The sequence below is a fragment of the Crotalus tigris genome, unplaced genomic scaffold (genome assembly GCF_016545835.1).
Source record: "Crotalus tigris isolate CLP2741 ecotype Arizona unplaced genomic scaffold, ASM1654583v1 scf7180000017551.9496454, whole genome shotgun sequence".
NCBI lineage: Eukaryota > Metazoa > Chordata > Lepidosauria > Squamata > Viperidae > Crotalus > Crotalus tigris.
In genome coordinates this window covers 3,535,395-3,558,304 of record NW_024096469.1, presented here as the reverse complement: position 1 = coordinate 3,558,304, position 22,910 = coordinate 3,535,395, and the positions used below count along the sequence as shown (strand labels likewise).

Sequence of the window (22,910 nt, the reverse complement as noted above, 5' to 3'; positions counted from 1 at the left end):
GAAATGTGATCCCAAGTGTAGGATGCAAAGATATGCTTAATTTCACATCTATTTTGACCTCAATTTCAGACCGGGCAGAAATGGACAAGTGGGTTGCAAAAATAGAACACAAAGTTGCATTGTGAGTCTACCCTTTAATAAACTGCTTTGGAGGCTGGTGTGATAAAGACTGCCTATTTCTGCTTCTTGGAGTTCACCTACTGAACTCCACGCACAGCAGAATGATGTCTTAAAATTAGAAATAAATAGATCATTGCCAACCCTCCCATGTTTCTTGCTGTCAGTGAATTACATAGATGAATGACAGGGATTGCTAAACAGCGTCCAGATTTTCTTTCATTCACTTTGGTATGCATATTATCATAGTGACATTTCTTGCCTTATATCTCCTGTTCTGTAATTGGTCTATCAGAGCAGAACTGAACTACCTGTTCAAATTATTAACGTGTGTCAATCGGATTGGCATATGAAGACGAACTACCAGTTTTGCCTCTTCTGTTGATATAAATCCCACACAGAAAAAATACATGTAAACACTTATAATTAGGTTCTGTCTCTTTGGAAAAATAATGCACACATGCACAGTGAAATCTAAAAAATCACTACAAGTCAACCTTTAAAAGAGGAGTCTTTTTCATAAGGCAAGGCTGACCCCTGGTGCTTGAGACAAGGAACTTCATCCTGGAACAAAAATTGCTGTTTGATTTCTACAATCTTTATTTCTTTTTAAACCTAGATTAGCATTCAGCTTTCAAAATACATTACAGAACCAAAGGAAAAAAACCAAGGAAAGCAGACCCACCCTCCCAGCAATTTTTTTTACACTAATAACATTTTCCTTTTTGCTATTTTCACAGCTGTTTACTTTTTTGTTTTGTTTTCAAAGACAATTTGCTCTTAATTTACTTAAAAGAGTTTTTTTTAAAAAAAAGCAAACAAAATATCAATGCAGGGAGGATACACACATATTAGAACTGTAATTTTAATGATCTTGTAAACTGCTGCTGAAGAAACTAATAAAACCAAAAATGCTCAATCAATACAAACATTATAGCTTGTTTTAAAAACAATTTTACATTTAAAAACCAAATGTGCCTTTCTTAATGACCGGTTTCTAATTGGCTGGCCTCTTTATTTTTAGGATAGTTGTTCATACATAGTTCCACTTCAAAAGATGAACAAATCTGAATTATTTCCTCCATTTTGGTGTCCTTTGCATCCTAATAAAGAACCCAGCTCACAGCTCATATTATTATTTAATTCGTTAGTTACTATAACAAAGGAAACAGTAGAAAACAAAACTTCAATTAGGTTATTATACTATTAGAAACAATGTGTTAGTATTACTATTAGAATAGTAATAATACAGGTAGTCTTGACTTACAAACATTTGTGTACTGACTGTTCAAAGTTACAACGGTGCTGAAAAAAAGACTTATGACAGTTTTCACATTTATGGCTGTTGTAGCATCCCCATGGTCATGTGATCAAAATTCGGATACTTGGCAACTGGCATGTATTTATGACAGTTGCAGTGTCCCAGGGTCATGTGATCACAGTTTGTGCCCTTCTGACAAGCAAAGTCAATGGGGAAGCCAGATTCACTTGACAATTATCACTGACAACTGCAGTGATTCACTTAACTGTGGCAAGAAAGGTTGCAAAAGGGGGCAAAAGCCACTGAACAGCTGTCTTGCTAAGCAACAGAAATTTTTAGGCTCAACTGTGGTTGTAAGTCGAGGACTACCTGTAATATTATTAGAAATATATTACTAGAAATAGTTTAATACTATGATACTTTGGGACAAGAAAGAATTTGCTAAAGCTTGATATGCCCAGCACACTAAACTAGTACAATCCACCTAGAGCAATCATATCATTTGAAATTGAACCTTGGATTCAATTCTGATTAAAGTCAATGTTTTAAACAGTGTTTCTCAACCTTGACAATTTTAAGGCATGTGGACTTCAACTCCCAGAATTCCACAGCCAGCATTGCTGGCTGTGGAATTCTGGGAGTTGAAGTCCACATGCCTTAAAATTGTCAAGGTTGAGAAACACTGTTTTAGAAAGTGTATATACCTGAATTTTAACTCCTGTCATATTCAGGAAAACTTATCTGAAGGTAGTCATTAGAGAACTTATCTGAAGGTAGTCATTCTTTCCATCTTTAAGTAGCAATCAAAGTCAAGAAAACTTTTAAAGTTAAGAGGTATTATTTAGGTCACCAAGTCCAATTTGATTTATTTGTATCCTGCCTTTATTATTTTTACAAATGACTCAAGGTGGCAAACATACCCAAATACTGTGTTTTCCCAAAAAATAAGACCCACCCGGAAAATAAGCCCTAGCCTGATTTTTGGGGGTGGCCTAATATAAGCCCTACTCCAAAAATAAGCCCATGCAGGATGGGTGTGGCCAGCACAAGAGGCAGGAAGCGTGTGGGCATTGATGGTGTCTGACAGCATCTGTGGGAGGGAGGCAGGCGATCTGGACGTGCTCCATGCAGCACATCCAGATCACCTGCCTCTCTCCTCTGTGCCTCTGCCTCCGCCTGTGCCTCCGCCACACATTTTTTGCTCAGAGGGAGGACTGGAAGATTCATCTGCTTGCAAATGGGGCACTTTGAAATGGAGCGATTCGCTTCATTTCAAAGCACCTCATTTGCAAGCAGACAAACCTTCCAGTCTCCGTCATTTCTCCATCTGGGCGAAAAGTGTTTAGACACTTATGGGGCTCTTGGAAACAGAGCAATTTTCTCTGTTCCCAAGTTCCCCTTAAGGCCCAAATACTTTTAGCCCAGAGACAGACTAGAAGCTTTGTCTACTTGCAGAGAAAACTTCCAGTCCGGGCGAAAAGGGTTGAGAGAGAACAATTGGCTCTGGCTGACTGGAATGAAAGTCATCCAGCTGGCTTTCTTGGCTAAAGTGACTTAAACTCAGAGTCTTATTAAGAAAAGCATCACCAGTCACAACTATATAGCTTTTTACTCAGAAAAGGCAGCAATTATTAGTAAAATAAACTAATCACTGTCTTTATGATCTGACTCATAACCAGAAGAGTAAAGTCATCTAATAAACCTTCCAATGTTCTGAACAACTGGTTCCCATATTGAACAGCTATTGTTCTTAGGACTTTTCCTTAAAATTCAGCTAGCATTTGCATTCCTGTCACTTAAATCAATGATACTCATCTGATTCATTGAGAAAAATAATAGAAGTTGATTTTCTTCTCACAAAATACTCTTTTAGGATCTTCACACTTTTCCAGGATAAATATCTCCATCACTTCAATCTCTTTGTTGGACGTATTTCCTAGTCCTCTGATTATCTTTACTGATCTTCTCTCAACCTCAGCCTCTTGTCTCAATCTTCCTTAAAGTGTGATGCCCAAAATGGCAAACAATACCACAGGTGGCCTGATCAGTGCAGGAAAAAAAATGCAACCTAAAATTGTGTGTTTTTGTGCATGTGTATATATACTTGGAAGCTACTTCATACTGTCAAGAAATGTTTAATTTGTACTGTTACTCTTTGTCATACTATTACCATATATCTCTACATCCCTCATGTGCATTTGTTTCCCAAATAAATCACTCTGCATGCACTTTGCATTGTTAATTCCATTCTGTTATTTTCAGAACATTTCCCTAACATATCAACATTGTTTTTTTCTTTAAATAAATTATTTCTGTCTATGGTGTATTAGTTATGCCTCTTCAGATTTTATGTCATCTCCATCTCCCCTTTCTGATACAAATTATTAATAAAATCCATTTTCTTGAAAGACATGCAATTTACTTTTGAAAAACAACTTTTTTGCATCTTCTTTCCAGCCTTACAAAAGGACAGATTCCTATTCAATGTTTATTTTATTTATATATCATATTTATAAGGCCACTCACAAAACATGACTCTGGGCAGGATATAATCAAAATATAAAAAGGCTTTTTTAAAAGAAAAAAAAAACCAACACCAAAATTAAAATTACTGTTAAAAGGCTAGGAGTGTCAGATATCACAAACAATGGAATCACCTCATATCAATTAATCTTGCTTGCAAAATATCATCTTCAGTCAAATGAATAAACCCCAGCCAAACTGTGCAAAACTTTAATAATCTGTTTGATGTAATAAAGCTGCTGGTCCAAAAACAGGGAGACTATGAGTTCTAGTCCATGCCTTAAGCATGAAAACCTAACTGGATGACATTGGACTAGTCACTCTCTCTCAGCCTAACTCCCCTCAAAATAAGAGGAAGTATTAGAAATGTTTACCATCTTGAGTTATTTAGAAAAACATAATGAGGAGGAATTAAAACAATTGTTGCCTAGATATCCATTAAGATACCATATATTCTGGCGTATAAGACGACTGGGCGTATAAGACGACCCCCAACTTTTGAGAAGATTTTCAGGGTTTAGAAAGTCGTCTTTTACGCTGGAAAATACGGTACAATATTGAATTTCTGTTTATAGATGAGCACAATAGGAGCTCCATTCCTTTGCTGCTAGAAAGCGAGTGTTGCCCACCACTGCTTCCCTAATGCTTCCTGAACTCAGCTGGTATTTTTTTCCCCATATATTTTATTGGTTTTTTAAAAGATAAATCACTTAATAGTTGGTAAACAGTGTGTTTGCTGGGTTTACATTTGTAAAGAAAAATAATTAACAATTGGTTTCTATAATCTATAATCCACATAGTACATTTAGTTGATTTCCCCTTTTCCCCAAAATGTCTTCTTTGCAAACCTTGAAATAATATAGTTATTATTTTGATAAAATATATTTAATTTTTAAATATTCAATTTAATGTGCCTAGTCATCTAATCCTTTAGGTCTTATTCAAAACATTTTTTTCTTTCTTTCTTTTTTTTATTAAAAGTTTTTTGAAGTTTTACAGAGGAAAAAAAATCCCCCTCCCCAAACCCTCCCAACCCACCCCAACCCTCCCCCAACCTTCCCAGAGCTGAATACAGGCTAATATATATATATATATAAAATATATCTAAAAATACATTACTTATTTAAAATTTTCATTCAATCTCCATAATATCATACTTATATTAGATAAAATCTATCCCTCTTTCTTTGTCATCAAACTCAAAAATACACATATAAACTATATACCCAATCATTAAACACATTATAAAATACTCTGAACATTTTCTAATGTCATACTTATATTATTTAAAATTTATCCATCATTCTTTATAAACACCCTCAAAAACACACATATAAATATTACTTATAAAAAAAAATTATAATTACAATCATTAGACACATTATAAAATACTCTGAACATTTTCTAATGTCATACTTTTAAAATTTATCCATCAATCTTTATAAACACCCTCAAAAATACACATATAAACATTACTTATAACATTAAAATTCCCTTATACATATTTAAAACAAAATATTCCTTTAAATACTCCTTAGATATCTAAACATACGCTACCTATCTAGAATTTTCATTCAATCTTCATAATATCATACTTATATTATATAAAATCTAATCTCTCCCTCTTTCTATCATCAAACACAAAAATAAACATATAAGCGTTAGTTATACCATTAAAAGATCTCTCCTCTTTACCAATAACCAATTCCATCCACAAAAAACTATAATCTATCAATAACCTGAAAAGAATCTATACATTCTTTTATCAATCTCTCTTATCCAAAAGCCCCGAGAGAAGTGCTTGAAAATCTACCCTTAAAGGTTGCTCCAAAAAGTTTATAGATCTTGCTTCTCCCGCAGACTCAGAAACAAATACTTGTGAGGCTTCCTTAAGCTCCTTCTTCTGTTGCTCCTTTTCTTTGCGTTTATGTGTTGCACAAGTTATCCTCTGCTCCTTCATCTTAACTGTTGAGGCCCCTCAATCTGAGATTTCCCAATTTTCATCAATATAGGCTCTTCAGACTGCAATTCTACCTTCCTCTCTTCCGAAGCGATAGGTGGCGGTGAACATACCCCCAGGACCGAAGTGTAAAACTCTTTTGCTTTGAAAACAGTATTAAGTCTATAACGCATCCCCAGATAGTTCACCACCATTCCAGTCGGGACGTCCCATCTGAACAACATTTGCCTCTTTTTGAGCTCATCTGCTAAGAAAGCAAACTTCTTTCTTCTTCTTAAAATTTTAGATGGGATCTCCTTTAAAATTATAACATCTTATGAAGCAATCTGAAACCTCTTATTGTAAAAAGCTTGTATAATTTCATTGCGCAGGGATCTTTTCCCAAAATAAATCACCACATCTCTTGGCAGATTTCTTTGCTTTGCCACCACAGAGTTAACTCTAAATATTTTTTCAATTGCACTAAATATTTCCTCTTTTTCTCTATCCAGAATCACAGCAAAGTCATTTGCAACCATCTCTCTCAGATCTCCTTGCAAAGACTCTTTCAGGCCTCTGATTCTTAAAGCATATTCCATCTCTCTATATTGAAGCATAAGAATCTCATCTTGAAAATTTTCCATCTCTTTTTCCATACCTTCAAATTTTCCCTCCAACAACTCCACTTTCTCTACTACCTCTTCTACACGAAAGTTCAACTTTTCAAGAACAGAGGCAACTCCTTTTAAAGCCAAAACTATATTTTGCCTCAGAATCCTGTTATTTTCCACTAAAATCTTTCACTTCTCCCCTGATTTGAGATATAGCATTTCCCATTATGTCTTGCAACTCCTTTACCGTTAATAATTGTGCCAAAGGAGAGGGTGAAGCTGTTAATTTAGATTGTTGCACTGATGATATCACCAAAGAAGAAACCACCTTAGGAGCTGTGGGAATTACTGGATGCTTTGGAGCCATCTTAAAAAATCTTTACTCCTTCTTAAAAATTACCCAAAAGAAAAAAAGGGGAGGAAAAAATAAAAATCAGCCTTTCAAACTAAAATCCAAATAAAATCCAATAAGAAGGAAAAGAAAAGAGAGAGAGAAAAAAAGAAATAATTAAATAAAAAAAGTCCATTCCGTTTTTTTTAAAAGTACAAAAAACAAAGAAAAATCCTTCAAGAAATAAAAAAAGTTAAACAGAAAGGGAAAGTAATCCTCCTAAAATCCAAACCCAACATCATTATAAATAATCAAATCCATTCCATTCCGTTCCAGTCGAAAAAGAAAAAAACACCAAAAAGCCTACCGATCGCCATTTTACTTTCCCTTTCAACAAAAGAAAAAAACAAAAAGAGGGAATAAAAGTAAATCTTTAAATTTAAAATCCAAATAAGATCAGAAAAAAACAAAATCCTCTACTCAGGTCTGTCCGCTTTTTTTAAGAAAACTCACCAGATCACTTTAATCGCGGAGGTGGTTGCGGCGGCTTGTTTTGTCCCTAGAGACAAAAACAGCTGGGAAGCGGAGACAATCCGAACTCCATGGGAGCACTCTTTTCACCCCCCAAAAGAAAACCTTGGGGTGCATAAGAGGCTCTACCACTATTCGGATGATACTCTTCTCCCTCCCTTTGCCCGGGAGGGAGATTCTGAACCGCAGAACAGCTAACGTCTGCTGTTCATAGTGGTTCTAACACTTACCCAGGAGGACAGCTACAAAGTAGCCGCCATCGCGCGCGCAGATCCACCGGAAGTCCTCTTTTTTATACATTATAATTTCCCTAAATTCAGACATGTTTAATTATCTAAGACATTTCCTTCATCTAGGCCATTTCAGCAGTATTATATTACTTATATCAAGAAATAAAATAAAAGGGGGGGAAAGCATACAGTATTATTTAAAGAATTCATCTCTCTTAGAATGACATATGTATTCAGAATCTTTTCTGTTTCTTTAACCATATTCAAACAAATGTTTCTTTTTTAAATATTCTCTCTGGTAGATCCCATCATCTATTTTCTTAATTTTCACTTTGATCTTTTTCCTTTGATCAGTATCTTTCTTAATCAATGTGATTTGCTGAATCAAAAAGTTTTTCCATATATTCATATCTGCTGCTATAGGTATAAGAAGTAAATTGAATGTTTCTTTTTTTTGTAAATGTAATGTCCTTAATTTATATAGCTTACTGTTTTCTACTATTTAATTGCTTTTCCTGAAAAAGAATAAAGTGATGGGCGATGTAGAAAAATGGGATTTTTGTATGCTTTGTCCTGTTAGTGCTTATTTCTGTAAAAAAAAATAGGGCTGGCCACTAGGGGGCAGATTGGTTTTAAATTCAGAGAACAGCTACCCGTATATTGCAGCGTATAAGACGACCCCCGACTTTTAAGATTTTCAGGGTTTAGAAAGTCGTCTTATACGCCGGAAAATACGGTATATATGTAAACAGTCTCTTTCACACTGCAATGATGAGAACTGCTCCTGACTCTAACTTTGCATAATTATTACCTTTACAAGATAACGACATTCAGTTCAAGTATTTTAAAGGAGCTACAGTTTGATCAGTTAATATTGGATGAACATGGCATTTCACATCAGCCTATAATAGTAATAATTGTCTGTTGACTCCACCATAATGATCAAGTCTTTTGACATCTCACTTATTCTTGCTTGCAGCATGTGACCTCCTTCAGTCAGTCTAATGAATAATAGGCTACCATTTGGGGTTTTAGCAAGTTCAACACCTTCCATCTTCATTTTTCTTCATTGACTTCCCACTGTCTTTTTGCAGCTTTGGATATTTATATGAATTACTGCATTTATCACTTAGGCATCATTCTTTTTCTTTGTTCACACATCTTCTCAAATTATTAATAGCACTGCTTTGACATCATTAATTTTACTCCTATAAATGTTTCCCAACTGCTATTAAATAGGGATGCATCAGAGAATGGGGGAAAAATCTTTCACGTGAGAGTGGAAGAAGACAAAAAACAAAATAGGATCAGAACTTTAAAACTCAGCTTCCTAAGACAACATTTTTGCTACTTAAAGAGAATTTTTTAATATATCATAGTTTAAAAGATATCAGTGAAACATATATAAGAAACAGCAGGGAAGAAAGGTAGTTATGATAATTGGACAAAGCTTTACCACTTCTTTCATGATTATGTCAGAAAATTATAAGGCTTAATTTTCAATCTTGTGTTCAAATTGCATAAGAAATAACCTTATGAAATCTAGAGATGTTTTGTTAAGTATATATTTATACACATAGACAATTTTCCCACTACATTCAAATGTGGCTTATTCAACAGCATCATTTTTTTTCATTTTATTCTGTAGGAAAACTATATTTATTAACCTATGTACAACCAAATGTCCATAGCAGCTTCCAACCTGGAAATGAACATCTCTGTTTAATATATCTAGAACCTACATCGTGCTAAGGTTTCAGGAGTATTACATACAGTACATGCTTTCCAAATGGCCTAAAGAAGGGGATACAAATCTCATTCTCCCCTCCAAAAATGTTAAAACACAAGTCATCATATAGTTGAAAAACTGGTAGGTTGAAGCATCATTATCAATTTCACCAAGGATATTTGAGGGGCTTTGCTCACCATATTTTTTTTCTCATTATCAGTTTAAAGTAGGAATTAACATTTAAATATCTTAAAATATATATTAATCTCAATGTAGTCTTCATTTTGATAACATTAACCTTGCCCAAAGATTTAATGGGACTTTTAACTATCAAATTATATTTACTGAAATTATATTTATACATATATTGAATTTAGCATTTTGTGATATAATTAAAAAAAGATATAAATCCAAATATTTTATGCAGCCTGTACAAATGGTAAATCCTAATCTCTTACAGTAATTCATAGAGAAGCTGCCAAAGGCAGGAAATTAGCCTTGTTCCAGTTAATTGTATAACCAGAGTATTAACCATATTGCTATAGTACTTCAATAAGGTTTTGGTAATGACACTGCATAATTACCAAGGATATCATCAGCATGTAAGAACAACTTATATTCATTGTCAAATACCCTCCGTATCTTGAAAATAGCTATCCAAAGAAGCCAATAGTTCAGGAAACAAATTGAAAATTAATAAACAAAAAGCATCCTTACAGATGCTACAGTATAATTTGAAAGTCTGAAACAATTCTATTCTTAATAACCCCTAGCCATAGGGTAAAGATACCCAACTATAATCCAATAAATGACGAAAAACTTTAGCCTTTAATTTGATTTGTACCATATCAAAGGCCTTCCTTCAATAGGAAAGGAAGAAAATTAGAACAGTTAATTCCATTTGCTACAATATCTATAATATTAATCACCAGGTGGATGTTGTCAGGTTGTCTATTTTTTTTAATAAATCCAGATTGATGTGGCCGAATTATACATATTACTTTATATAGTCTCCTGGATAGGGAGACTGTATTAGCATTCGCATCAAGCAAAGGTATTAAACTAGTTTGTGTATCTTGTGGGACTATAAAATGGTAAACAAAAAATAAAACGATTAAATGATTACAGATCTCTATGTAGGTGCCAATAAGTCTGTATTTATTTGGAAGTCCATCTGATTCAAGGACTTTCCCTAGCTGAAATTTTGTGATTTCTTGTAATGTCAACAGCTATATTTATTTAATTTTATCATCCCAAGAAATCTCTTCAGTACTTCACAGGAAATTGATAACTTGTGGTGCAGTTACCAGAATCCTAGTAGATATAAATATTATAAATATCATAACATAGATTCTGTTTTGTTAAGTAACTGTCCATCATCAGCCTGAATTGCAGGGATAAAACTTTCTCAGTTCTGGTTGTTTCAAGTGATAAGCCAGTGACTTTCTAGCTTTCCCTTATGATTCCTAATATTTTTTGTCAATGAATTTCAAAGAATATTCAAATTGTTCCTGAGTGCATTAACTCCAGTTTCTGCTTTGTTATACTATGTGCTTGATGTGGTCTATTGAATTCTCGTAAATGAATAAAACTTTAATTTTTTAAAAAAGTCCTTCTTAATAAATTCTATAAAAAGAGAACTCTTAGAAGAACATATTCAAATACCATGTGAATTGGTTGAGTTATAATAGTTAAATTTCATACTTAAAAAGTCCCTAGAGCTCGGTTTGAGATTGCAATGGACTCACTGAAGAGTCTATAAATAGATAAAGTAGAAGAATATTGTTTTTTAAAAAACCTAATTTGAAACAATTTTGAAATACACGTAAAAAAGTGTATTCTCTACATTATGCATTTTAAAATATCTATTAAATTAAATTCTAATATATATGCTTGTAACTCCTTCCAAGTTTAAGAAAGTTTTTTTTTAAAGTATCTAATTTCCACAAGAGATTTTTCAATACATATAACATGTTTATGTTAGTGATGGGGGCCATATGACTCAGAGTTTAAGCCTAGCTTGTCAGCTGGAAAGCTGACAGCCTAGGGTTGAGATCCAAGTGCCGTGTAAGGGGCGAGCTCCTGTTTTTGCCCCAGCTCCCCAACTAGCAGTTTGAAAGCATGAAAATGTGAATAGATAAATACTGTAGGTACCAGTTCGGTGGGAAGGTAACAGGGTTCCATGTTTTATTCTGCACTGTGATGTCATGCTGATCACATGACCGTGGAAACATCTTCAGACAACACTGGCTCACTTGGCTAAGTAATGGATATGAGCACTGTCCCCCAGAGTTAGACACGACTGGGTAGGGGAAACCTTTACATTTACCTGTTATGTTACTCTATCAACATATTTTGAAGGAAAGGTCATAGGAATAAGCATAGCTTTTTTTCTTGGATGCATTATCTTGGGAGATCAGGTAGTAGTAGGAAAAAAGTGCTGTCTCAATGTATGTTATTTTCTGTTTTAGCAGAATCCTTGTAAATGATACTCTCATTAGTAAGGAAAAAATACATTTGCATTTAAAAAAATAAACTTAAATTCTATTAATAAAGTACTTGCATTCTTGCACTTGCAGTTGTGAACTGTTTAATACAATGCTGGAGTTTCAGGATGCAGTACAATGTAGAAACATGTAAAGTATAAGTACACATTCATTCCAAACAAAAATAAAGTTTTATTTTATTAGATTTTTTTTTTTAATCAGATCTAAAGCAGTTTTTTTAATTTGAAATTGCATTGGAAACATTAAAGTCCTGCATTACAATATTTATTTATGGTAATCAAGAAAATAAATGCCAAGAGATCTTATCCAACAATTTTAAACACAAAAATTGCATGTGAGGAAACATTCTCATTCCATATTACTGAGGACTGCAATAATTGTAGATCACTAGATCTTTATGATAAGCCAGTGATAAACATAAACATATATTAACAGCTTCAAACAGGGTTAATTATTTTTTTATCAACACTTCTTACAATTTCACTAGTGCAAGACAATATTTTTACCTGATTGAACTTGAAACACAGAATGCTGAATACAAAACTATTCTTTCTCCCCTTTTTTAAAAAGTGCGTCATATACCATACTTACACTAAAATATCTACAAGCTAGTGGAACACTGTCTGTCTCCATCTCTTGTCAGTGAGGAAAGGCCAAAGTGATTCCTTGATCCCAACTTGAAACGGAGTATGGTGACCAATGCCCAACATCAGAAGGCGGGAACAGTCAAGCTGAGCATTCTTAGGACGAGGAGCACCCAGTACTGGGCTATCTATAATCTTTAATTTAAAAGATCAATGTATTTATTGTTCAGCATAAAAAAAATCCCAAAATGCAGTTGTTTCTAAGGATCCTCTCTCTCCTATCCCCAAATCACTTTTCTCTCACACATTGTAATATTTCAATAATCATCAAGAAATCCTGAAATCTGCAAAAAGTGCAAAACAGAATCGCTAATTATCTGCCAAAATACTTCTATCCAAGTCTTAGTCACTGAATTAAAGATACATGCAGACATTAAAGTCATTTGTATCTCCTGAGAAGAAGCTTCTAAAGGTAGTCTTTGACTGTAAATTGAGCAAAAGTTACAGGTTGTCCTTGACTTACAATCATTCATTTAGGGACCATTCAAAGTTATAACAGCACTGCAAAAAGTGACTTATGACGGTTTTTCACATTTGGGATGGTTGCACCATCCTCGTGGTTATGTGATCAAAATTTGGATACATGGCAACTGGTATATATTTATGACAGTTGCAGTGTCCCAGTGATCACCTTTTGCAACCTTCTGACAAGCAAAGTTAATGGGGAAGCCAGATTCACATACAAAAGTGTTTCTAACTTAACAACTGCAGTGATTCACTTAAAAACTGTGACAAGAAAAATGGGGCAAAACTCACTTAACAACTGTCTTGCTTAGCCACAGAAATTTTGGACTCAATTGTGGTTGTAAGGTGAGTTCTACCTCTACTTTACATTTTCCCTTTATTAGGAAACTAGAGGCAGACAGAAAAGACATACAGGAATTCATTTCTAGATTTGATAAATTTGATATACTTTAAAATATTTATTTTCTAATTTTCCAGGCTCTGGGTACCTAGAATTCCTTGCACTTGCCTTCATGTAAACATTTATTAGATGAGTATTTACATAAAAGGCAACATAGAAGGACAATTCAGATAGTCACTCACCAGGCTATGAGAAACTATAATCAGAAAGCAATTTTTCATCCCTTCCACATGGCGTCTTAATTGCAGCTGAAATTTTTGAGCTACATTGTTATACGGTTATCATTTACAATTGCAGAGACAAAAATAAGCATTGCTTTCCAAAGAGCCAAATGAAGATCAAATAATTGGATTATCAATTTCAAAATGTTATCAGATAAAGAGAGCAATTGTTCTTCAAGGATAAGATTTCATAGCACTATATAAAACAAATGCCAAATATTTACCAACTACAAGTTAGCTCATTCCAATTAATTACTTACTGGTCTTAAGTGGCTGCTAGGAAGATTGAAAGCATCAGCCATAGCACGTGCCATTTCATACTTCGTCATCTGCTCATTACCAGACCAGTGGAATGTTCCCTTAATGGATGGATCCTTGGAAAATGAACAAACATACAATTTGAACTCATTTCAATTTTCTTATACTAAAAAGTTCTAGGAAGGGGTAAATAAATAACAACCTTTATAGGAGGCCACCAAAGACTAATATCAGAAGCAATATTTAATTCAATGCACTGTTTTCTTGCATTATTAGAACACTTTTTCTGCTACATAATATAATACTTACTATACTGTATTCAACTCAGCTACATGTTACTTTGTACATAATAGTGTTACTAAGAAAAAAACTTCAATGAACTGGTCTTCTCTAAAAGAATAGTTGTGGCTGTTTTACAACCGTTTTTGTTATTGTAGCAAATAAACTCTAGCAATCCAAGATGCATTAATAAGATGCATTAAAAAAAAATCTCAGTGAGCTCTCTGAATATTAAAAGTTTAGCCTTAGTTAGAATTATCTAATGTTTTAAATGCTAAATGAACACAGCTCCTTAACACCCTGCATTTAGACTGGAAGCAGGAAGCTTCATAAATATAATGAACATCAGAACGATAAGTGTACATTTAATTACAGCTATTTCTTTTTTAAAATGTTTCAAAACTGGTAAATAAATACCGAATGTATAGACATACATGGGAAGGAGGAGTTGACAAATGCAACTTTTTGATGGAGATCCTTTTTGTTTAAAATTTTGAATCATGTGGCTGTTTTTTTCTGATAAGCATAAAAAAATCTCTATAGTTATTTCATATCTTCCAACAACACTACCACTATTCTTCCACCATAGAATTTCTATTTAACTATTATCTCAATCTTAAGATTATAGTATCATATTGTATTGAAAATTTTAACCACATGTTCTTGTACAAGTATCCTACATGTTTTAAACAAAACCTAATTACATCGTTCATATTGCACTGTAATCAGATACATGTTATTATTGGTTTTAGGAAGTCTGCATGTATTTTTGAAACCTCAAATACATAAAAAAATTATTTGTAGACACTGAACAAGTGAAACAGTGCTTCAAACCTTGATATAATACATATAAGAACATTCTTACCACCATTCTCCTCTCAGCCAGCTGTTGGCAAACAATGGCTACATCCTTGGCATATGTTGGAAACCTTTGCTGCCAGTGGTCCAAATTGGCTGATTTGTTATTGAATTGCACCTTATCAAACATAATTGTCACAGCACTCTCCTCCAGCTTTTCAACTTCTCCATATAAAATAGGAATTCTAAGGATAGCAGCACCTAAGAGAAAAGAAAGAAAAGCCATAAATGTTACACAAATCAAAATATATAACCATGCAATTACCCAAAATGCTGTAAACTTCATATCAACAGAAAAAAAATATGGAAAAGGGACAGATTGAACTGGGACAAGCCAAATTATTTTATATATGGTATGTGAAAACTGCTTTAAAACTGTCAAAATTAACTCCACATAGCTTTATTTCCCATGATAACTTTGACAATAAAGTTATAAACCATAGTGCTATTATGCTTAAGGTAATAATACCTGGGAAACTACCAACATGAGTCTGCAAATTCAACAGGCTCTGCCTGCCACTCACGAAAATGGAGCATGTGCGCATGCACTCACCCGCTGTTCGAACAAGTTACATTTCTAAATTCTGTTTTCACTTGTCATTATGGAGTGCTGAGTGTAGATTAATGACAAAATCATGAATGTCAACAACTGTAGAATCAGGCTGCAGTATAACAAAATTGACAATAGTGAAGGGGGTCTGAATACTTTCCGAATGTCCTGTAAGTAAGCACATCCAAGCCAGAATTATTTACTGTGAAGGTCAATCATTGAAAAGGAAGCAAACCGGTATTTTAAAATTGTATGAGATCTTTTTATGGCCAACGGTTTAACTGTCTATATACTGCAGCTTGATTTACAAAATAGCTCAAATTTATATTCTGAAGGGGTGAAATATTTTCATAAAGCCTTGACCAATATGGGTGATTTCTAAATTTTATAAATAAAATGATTGATAATTTATAACCCATCATTCTTCCTGTTATGTAATCACCTTTCCATTCAAACAATGAAAAAAAGATGTTAGCTACTGCTTACAGATAGATTAAATACTAACCATTTTAATTTTTCTTATCTATGACAGATCAACAATCTAATGTTACTTACATTATGCTACCAAAAGTAACAATACAAAGACAGAACAGAACATAAAATCAAACCACAATAAAGTCACAATAGCAATATCCCCAGATATGGCATGGGTCTCAATCCAGCTGTCCTAATCGTTCAAGGCATCCAGAAAAGTCAAGTATTATTCAATTTCCAGAAGACCATGAGAATGGGGGCCATTCTTTGCTTGGAGGGTTAACTACTTCAAAGAAGAATAACTCCACAGAGAACGTCTGCCTCAATGCATCTCCCTCTTGTACCTCCTGATACAAGGGCACACGAGACAGGTGAATCTTTCCTTCCCTATCGCATGCTGGCCTCACTTCCTCCATGTTTTTCTTTTAGCAAACCAAAGACCAAAACAGTCATGTTGAACAAAGAAAATAGAGCACATGATTGTAAATTAAATATAAACACTAAAATACTAAGAAAAAATGATGATTCTGTGTCCCTTGTTTATTAAAGAAGAAAACTGAGAAATGTTAAGACTTGCAAGTGCTTGATAGAAACAGCAGAATGCAGTCTTTGGGGAGGAAATGTTTGTCAAAAAAAAGTGAAAATGATTCTAATTGTGTTATTCTGCTCATGTTGTTATGTAGAATTCAATGAGGGATAATTCAAGAGAAACATAAGAGTTTGTTTCAGATAATGAAACTGAAATACTTAAATATGCATAATCAAACAGGAGGAGAAATAACTGCTGAACAGCAACATATACAATTAAAATATGTCAACACAATATGGCCTGGATATTTTAGCAGCTTGAGTTCTTCTGCGGTTGCTTGCGGCCGCACGCCATGTGGCGCATTGTGTCACTGTTGCCAATCGCAGCAAGAAGCCGCATGGCTCGTCACGCCACTCGTACTGGTGCCGCCGCTCGGGCAGGACACCGCATGGCTCATTGCGCTGCTTGCATCGGTGCTGCTGCTCACTGTAGAACACTGCACGGCTTGTCTTGCCAGTGCTGCGGCTTGTGGCACACCGTGTGAAGCAGCGGCACTGGCATGATGCACTGCACAGCCTCCTGCTGCGCACCAATGCAAGCAGTGTGAAGATATGAAATAAATATAGAGATATGAGATTCTTTCTGTATGTGTGCTGGCACTTAAACTAATCAACTCATATTGATTTGGTCCTGTTCTGTTCTGACTCCATCAAATATGTGAACATAAACTTGGGGGGAAAACGTGGTAGTTAAAGATATAAAAGTGATACTGAATCAATATTCCAAAAATATGGAATTTCACACTTTATGCAGAATTAATCTTGTTAAAGACAACATTCTTTCTATGTGTCAACTAGTTCAAGAGATTGGCTCTTGAATCATTTTTCAAATCTTATTTAAAAAATGTCAAAATATATATTTGATATGGTCTAACTGTCTAAGGCCTATATTAATATTATTTGGATTTTCCCTTCCTTTCTTCTTAGCTTATTTTAACCACAATAATATATATCTTTTTATTGTAATGTTACCATTTTTTGTTGTTTTTATTGTGTCTTGCTGCTATAAAACAATAAAAGGGAGAAGGGGAAATATGTGCCCAAATATAAACTTACCTTCACTGTTTTTTAAAACTGCTCTTTCACCTTCTAGTTTGGTTCTGCCATAGAGATTTAGAGGATTTGGTATATCGTTCTCCTTGTATGGAGGGTTTGTTCCATCAAATACATAGTCTGTACTAATGTAGATTAGAAATGCTTCCACTTGAGCTAAATTTGAAAGAGATTTATCATAGTTAAATGTGTAACAAAGGGACTATTCCATCTGGCTTCCAGTTCTTCAGTAAATTATACTACTAAGAAACTTGCTGAATCATACCAAAGACCTTCTATTTAAAATAACAATCAGTAGATCCCACATTCCTCTTTTACCAAACCATGTTAATCAAACATTAACTGGCAGAAATTCTTCAACACTGGTCAAACTACCTACACTTAGAATATAGAAGATAATAATTTAACCTTATTTTTAAAAAAAAATCAATAGTTTTTACCTGCTTCTTTTGCTATGATTCCTGAAGCAGTCACATTGAGCTGAGCAGCAGCATCTGGTTGACTGTCTACAATATCTGGCCTTCTCTCAGCTGCACAATGTATTACCACATGAGGCTGGAAACCATACACACATATGAGTAAGTTCATTCAAAAAGGACCATTGAAGTTTCATTTAAATATCCTTTATCTAGCTAAAACTTTGTTATATTGCTGAGATCTACCAGAATGTATACAAAATTTATCCATCCAAAATTCCTTTGCTATTTAGCAGTTTATTTCCTTGTTCCACTCCAAGAATTTCAAAACATACATGAAGTAAAAAATTCCAGAAATATGACCTCATTTTTAATAAATTCAATTCAATTTACTACTTTTATTGAATTTATTAAATGTATGATCATTTTACCATTTTTTTTCTAGCATTTCAAAAAAGTAAAGTCCCAGTTGTTTAAAAACAGAATATTCTTGCTACATACTGAATAGGATATGCTAACATTTAGGAAAACCAGTTAAATTGTTAAGCAATTCTGAACAATATGGGAAACATTTCCTTTCCTTTAAAAATTCTTACCTGAAAATCTTGGATTATACTGTGAATAGCAGCAGAATCTAAAAGATTAACTTGTTCAAACAAAGGTCGAGCTCTACTGTAGCCACAGCCAAGAGTGTGCCAGTGATTTGCTTTAAATTCTTTATAAACAGCTCTGCCAAGGAGTCCAGTGGCACCAGTAATTAGGACACGTCTATTTGGGATATCAACATCTTCCTAAAAAAATCAAAATATGATCTATAGTCATATAAAATTATCAATGTTTTTCCAAAACTGTTGCATGCTCCTGTACATCTCTTTCCCTTATTTTTACAAATTCAATTGAACTGAAGCCACAAAATAGCAGCTTCAATAATAATCCGTGCTGTACAGAAAGTTGAAATATCAACAATAATGTACTATGTACGTTTTTCCCCCAAGTTTTTATTCACAGATTTCATGGAGTCATAACAGAACAGGATCAAATTAATGAGTCAGATTAGTTTAAGTGCTAACATACATATAGAAAGAAAATATACTATGCTGTAATCATCAAAAGATGACTATAATTTAGAACTATTCACTATATATCGCTGATATTGATATCTACAAAAAGGTTTATTAAAAAAATATATCTATTTTTTTTTATTTTACTTTAAACCAGACATGTCAAACACAAGGCCTGAGGGCCGGATGTGGCCCACGAAGTGGTTTCATGTGGCTTGCAAAGCTATCCTGGAAACAGTGAGGGAACGGCCCCCTCTGCCTTGGCCCTAGCCCAGGTTGGCCAGGAACCAATGTACAATTTTGTGATGGCCATCTATGCTGAAATGCATTCAGTCTTAGCTCCAGCTGTCTGGAACCAGCGAGGAACCAGCCCCTGCCGTGTCGCCCCCCCCGGGTGCATGCTGGGGAGGTGTCACCCTTTGTGAGGAATGAAGAAATGCACCATCGCCTGGAAGTGGCCAGCAAATGGCCCTCGCCTACTTCACTATCCGGCTTGATGGGCTCCAGAGGAGGGGTTTCGGCAGGCAGTGGGGCACTCTCCTCACAGCGCTGAGAGGCTGAGCTAGGCGGCACAAATCCAAAAAGAAGTGCGACGTTGCCCAGCCCCCAGCCTGCCCGGTTTCGGCAGACAGCAGGACGCTCTCCTCACAGCATCAAGAGGCTGAGCCGGGTGGCACGAATCTGATGAGAAGTGCAATGTGCCTAGCTCCCAGTCTGCCCAGTTTCAGCAGGCAAGGTGCAAAGCTGGCAAGCTTCGCATCGCCCAGCTCAATCTCTCGGCACTGTGAGGAGAGTACCTCACTGCCTGCCGAAACTGGGCAGGCTGGGAGCTGGGCGGTATTGCGCAGGTAACATTGATTCTCATGCTGCTCATGGCATCCCCTTCCCCAGAGCCTGGGCAGACAGCCCAAGCCAGTTATGTGAAGTAGGTGAGGGCCATGTGCTGGCCACTTCCAGGCGATGGTGCATTTCTTCATTCCGCACGAAGGGTGACACGTCCCCAGCTGCGTTTCTTGCCTGTTTTTCTCATCTCAAATATTTTCCCACCACTCTGTACTTAGGAAGGAAGGAAAGGAGAGGGAGGGTCTGAGGTAAGTCCTGCCTTAGTCCTGCCCTGCTGCCCTTTCACCATCCCCTTGCCTCCTCCTCCTGGCCTATCCTGGGGGTCTCCCATCCTATTGCTAAGAAGCTTTGGATACAAAGCCGGGTCTCCTCCCATGGAGAGGGAATGGCCTCCCTCTGACCTTGCTCTCATACCATCATGAGCAACCTGGCTAAGGAGAGAAAGCACAGCAGCAGCAGCTTTGAGGAGGATGTAAGTGCAGCTGGGCGCCCCCTTGGAGAAGTGGGGCTGGGCTTGGTGCCGCGGTTGCTCGAGGAGCAGGCTGGGCATTTGACCTTTGCTGCCCAGGGCTCCTGGCAGCCCGCACCACCATCCAGCCCCCCGCATAGTCTGAGAGGAACAGTGGGGCTTCTCCAGTGGACCATGCCTTGGCATTTGCCCTGGTCCCACCTCCTTCTGCCAGAGACCCTCAGATCTGTCCCATTACTGCCCAGGCCCCCACAGGCACTCTTGACGCAAAAGATGTAGAGCTGGCCATGCCCACCCAATAGGCCATACCCACTTCATCCATACCCACCCAATAGGCCAAACACACACATCCTCCTAAGGGCAACCGCAATGCTGAATGAAATTGAGTTTGACACCCCTGCTTTAAACTGTCAAGAAAATCTTTCCAAGGTGGGTTATTTCTTAAAAAAACAAAAACAATACAAAATTGCTTTTCTTCACCCATCAAAGGAGAAACACAGAGTTACCAAAAGTCCTGCTGAAGTTTTACCTTATAATTATTCCAGAAAGTGTTTCCATTCCAGACCGATCAATGACTTTTAGTAGGATTCTGGAATTATAACTAACATAATTATAATTCCAATTGCTTATAATGAATAGTTATTGGAATTACACAACCTTGATACTTGAGAGGTTTTTCTCTACTCTTTTTTTTTCCTTTCATGACTTGTCTTTTTTAGATTGCTAGGTCTGACAGCAAGTTCTATCTTGCCTTTGTTGATCTGTACATTTGTCTGAGGTTCTACATAACTTAGGAGCAGGGCACAAATGTTCTGAAAATGGAATTTCATATCCTTATCAAGCACTTAAACCAGTTTAAACAAAACACAAGGTCTGTCTTTGAAGTAGAAAAGGCCCAAATACTTGACAAATAATAAAATCAGCATTATTTTCCTTGGGGGGGGGGAGTGACCATAAGAACTAGGAATGATTACTCCAGGCTATGCAAAAAGTATGGAATTCTTACTGAAACAGTTAGGAGGAGGAAGAGGGATGCAAATAAATTATCCCAACTTAGTCAACAGAAAGAGCCTCGGAGTCTGTGCAGAGTCCCATTATAGAAAACCTTAGGAATCCCATTAGAAGCACATTACTGCTGAAAGGTTGTTTACTAGGCCCATGATAATGGAACTGTGAATATTTGAGTGTTATGCAATATTAAGACTACAGTTTAACTGCTCGACTACAGTTTAACAGGCTATTTTTCATTCAACAACAAGCAGTTTTTAACCCATCACGTGCATGGCTTATTTTAACAACTCTCCTCCCACGCTGTACTCGGGAAAAAGGAAAGTCCCTCTATAGCTCACTCCTCCCCGAGTGTTTATAATTGTTCACCCAACCTGGCACCCTGCAGCTGGGTTGAATCCCAAGCCCTAAAACCTCCACCGTTAACGAATGCTGGCTGGGGATTATGGGCGTCCTAATCCAACACGTTCAGAGACCACCAGTAAAGGGGGTGGGTGGGGGGAAACTGTCACATAAGCACAGGCACAGGAGAAAACCCTCTTTGAGAGCAGAGAGATCGGCGAGCCAACTCATGATTTGCAGCCCGAGGACCCCTTTAAGGCGTCTTCCTCCCCACAGGCAAGAAAGACCAAGGAAGCTGCCGCCAAAGTACAGCCAAGGAGCCGGAAGGATGAGGCGGCGCAGAGGAGGCGCGGCCAGTATGTTTACCACGGAAAAGCGGAGGGGAGGGGTGGTGGTTTGAGAATCCTTCCTCACCTCCTCGAGCCAACAGCTCCCCGGCTCAAAATGGATGCGGAGCCCTTTCTCCCACCCGACCATCCCTCCTGCCTTGGTCCGTAGGCGCCGCCGCCACCCGCGTTCAGCTGGACTGTGGAGGCGGCTGTCGCGCCCAAAGTCCCACCCCTGTCCTCCAGCCGCGCCGCTGATTGGTCCTTTCCTCCGTGGGAGGCGGGGATCAGAGAGAGCGCCTCACTGCGGACGTGCGAACGGCGTGCGCTATGGCGGGAGGGGCAAGGCGGCTCAATCCAGCTGTTCCGTCTTGCGAAAGGCTTTCCTGGCTTGTTTGAGGGCTGATTAACTTTCACTCCCCACAGTATATATCCTTTAGAAACCCACCTTCGAGAAAGCAGCCGGGGGCCGCCCTTTGTACATTTTCCTATCGCGGAAATATTTAGAGCCGCAGGGCAAAAAAAAATACATGAAAACATCCTGACCCCGCCTCCCCATGAATTGAATTTCTTCTTGTTCTTTGCCTCAAAACACTTCTTAGTCAGTGTAACGCAAATTCAGATTCAAACTTCAACATGTTGAAAACATATATCACATCCAGTCCTGGACAGATCCTTACCAACAGAGCTTCTTGTTGGTCCTTATGGGAATACAATAAGTTAGTAATAAATTTTAGTTTTTAGCATCATCAGCATTGTGAAAATAAAGAATTTCCCCAGGGTAGTCAAACTGAGGATGGGGAAAAAGTTGCCTTATTTGTTTTGCTGATGGAAGCTGTTTGATTAGCAGGAAGAAGTAACCAAAAAGCAACGTCT

The 22,910-nt window shown here is 36.5% G+C and overlaps 1 protein-coding gene across 1 annotated transcript; it reads right to left on the bottom strand.

The window, feature by feature from the left end:
* Window positions 1–11,845: 11,845 nt before the first annotated feature.
* On the bottom strand, window positions 11,846–22,279 carry MAT2B (methionine adenosyltransferase 2B). The gene is made up of 7 exons (XM_039343789.1): window positions 22,123–22,279; window positions 18,582–18,776; window positions 18,010–18,124; window positions 17,573–17,725; window positions 14,912–15,105; window positions 13,770–13,883; window positions 11,846–12,558 (listed from the first exon to the last, which is right to left on the bottom strand). Exons 1-7 carry the CDS (start codon window positions 22,183–22,185, stop codon window positions 12,388–12,390), a joined length of 1,005 nt encoding a protein of 334 aa, XP_039199723.1. The 5' UTR covers window positions 22,186–22,279; the 3' UTR covers window positions 11,846–12,387.
* Window positions 22,280–22,910: the final 631 nt, after the last annotated feature.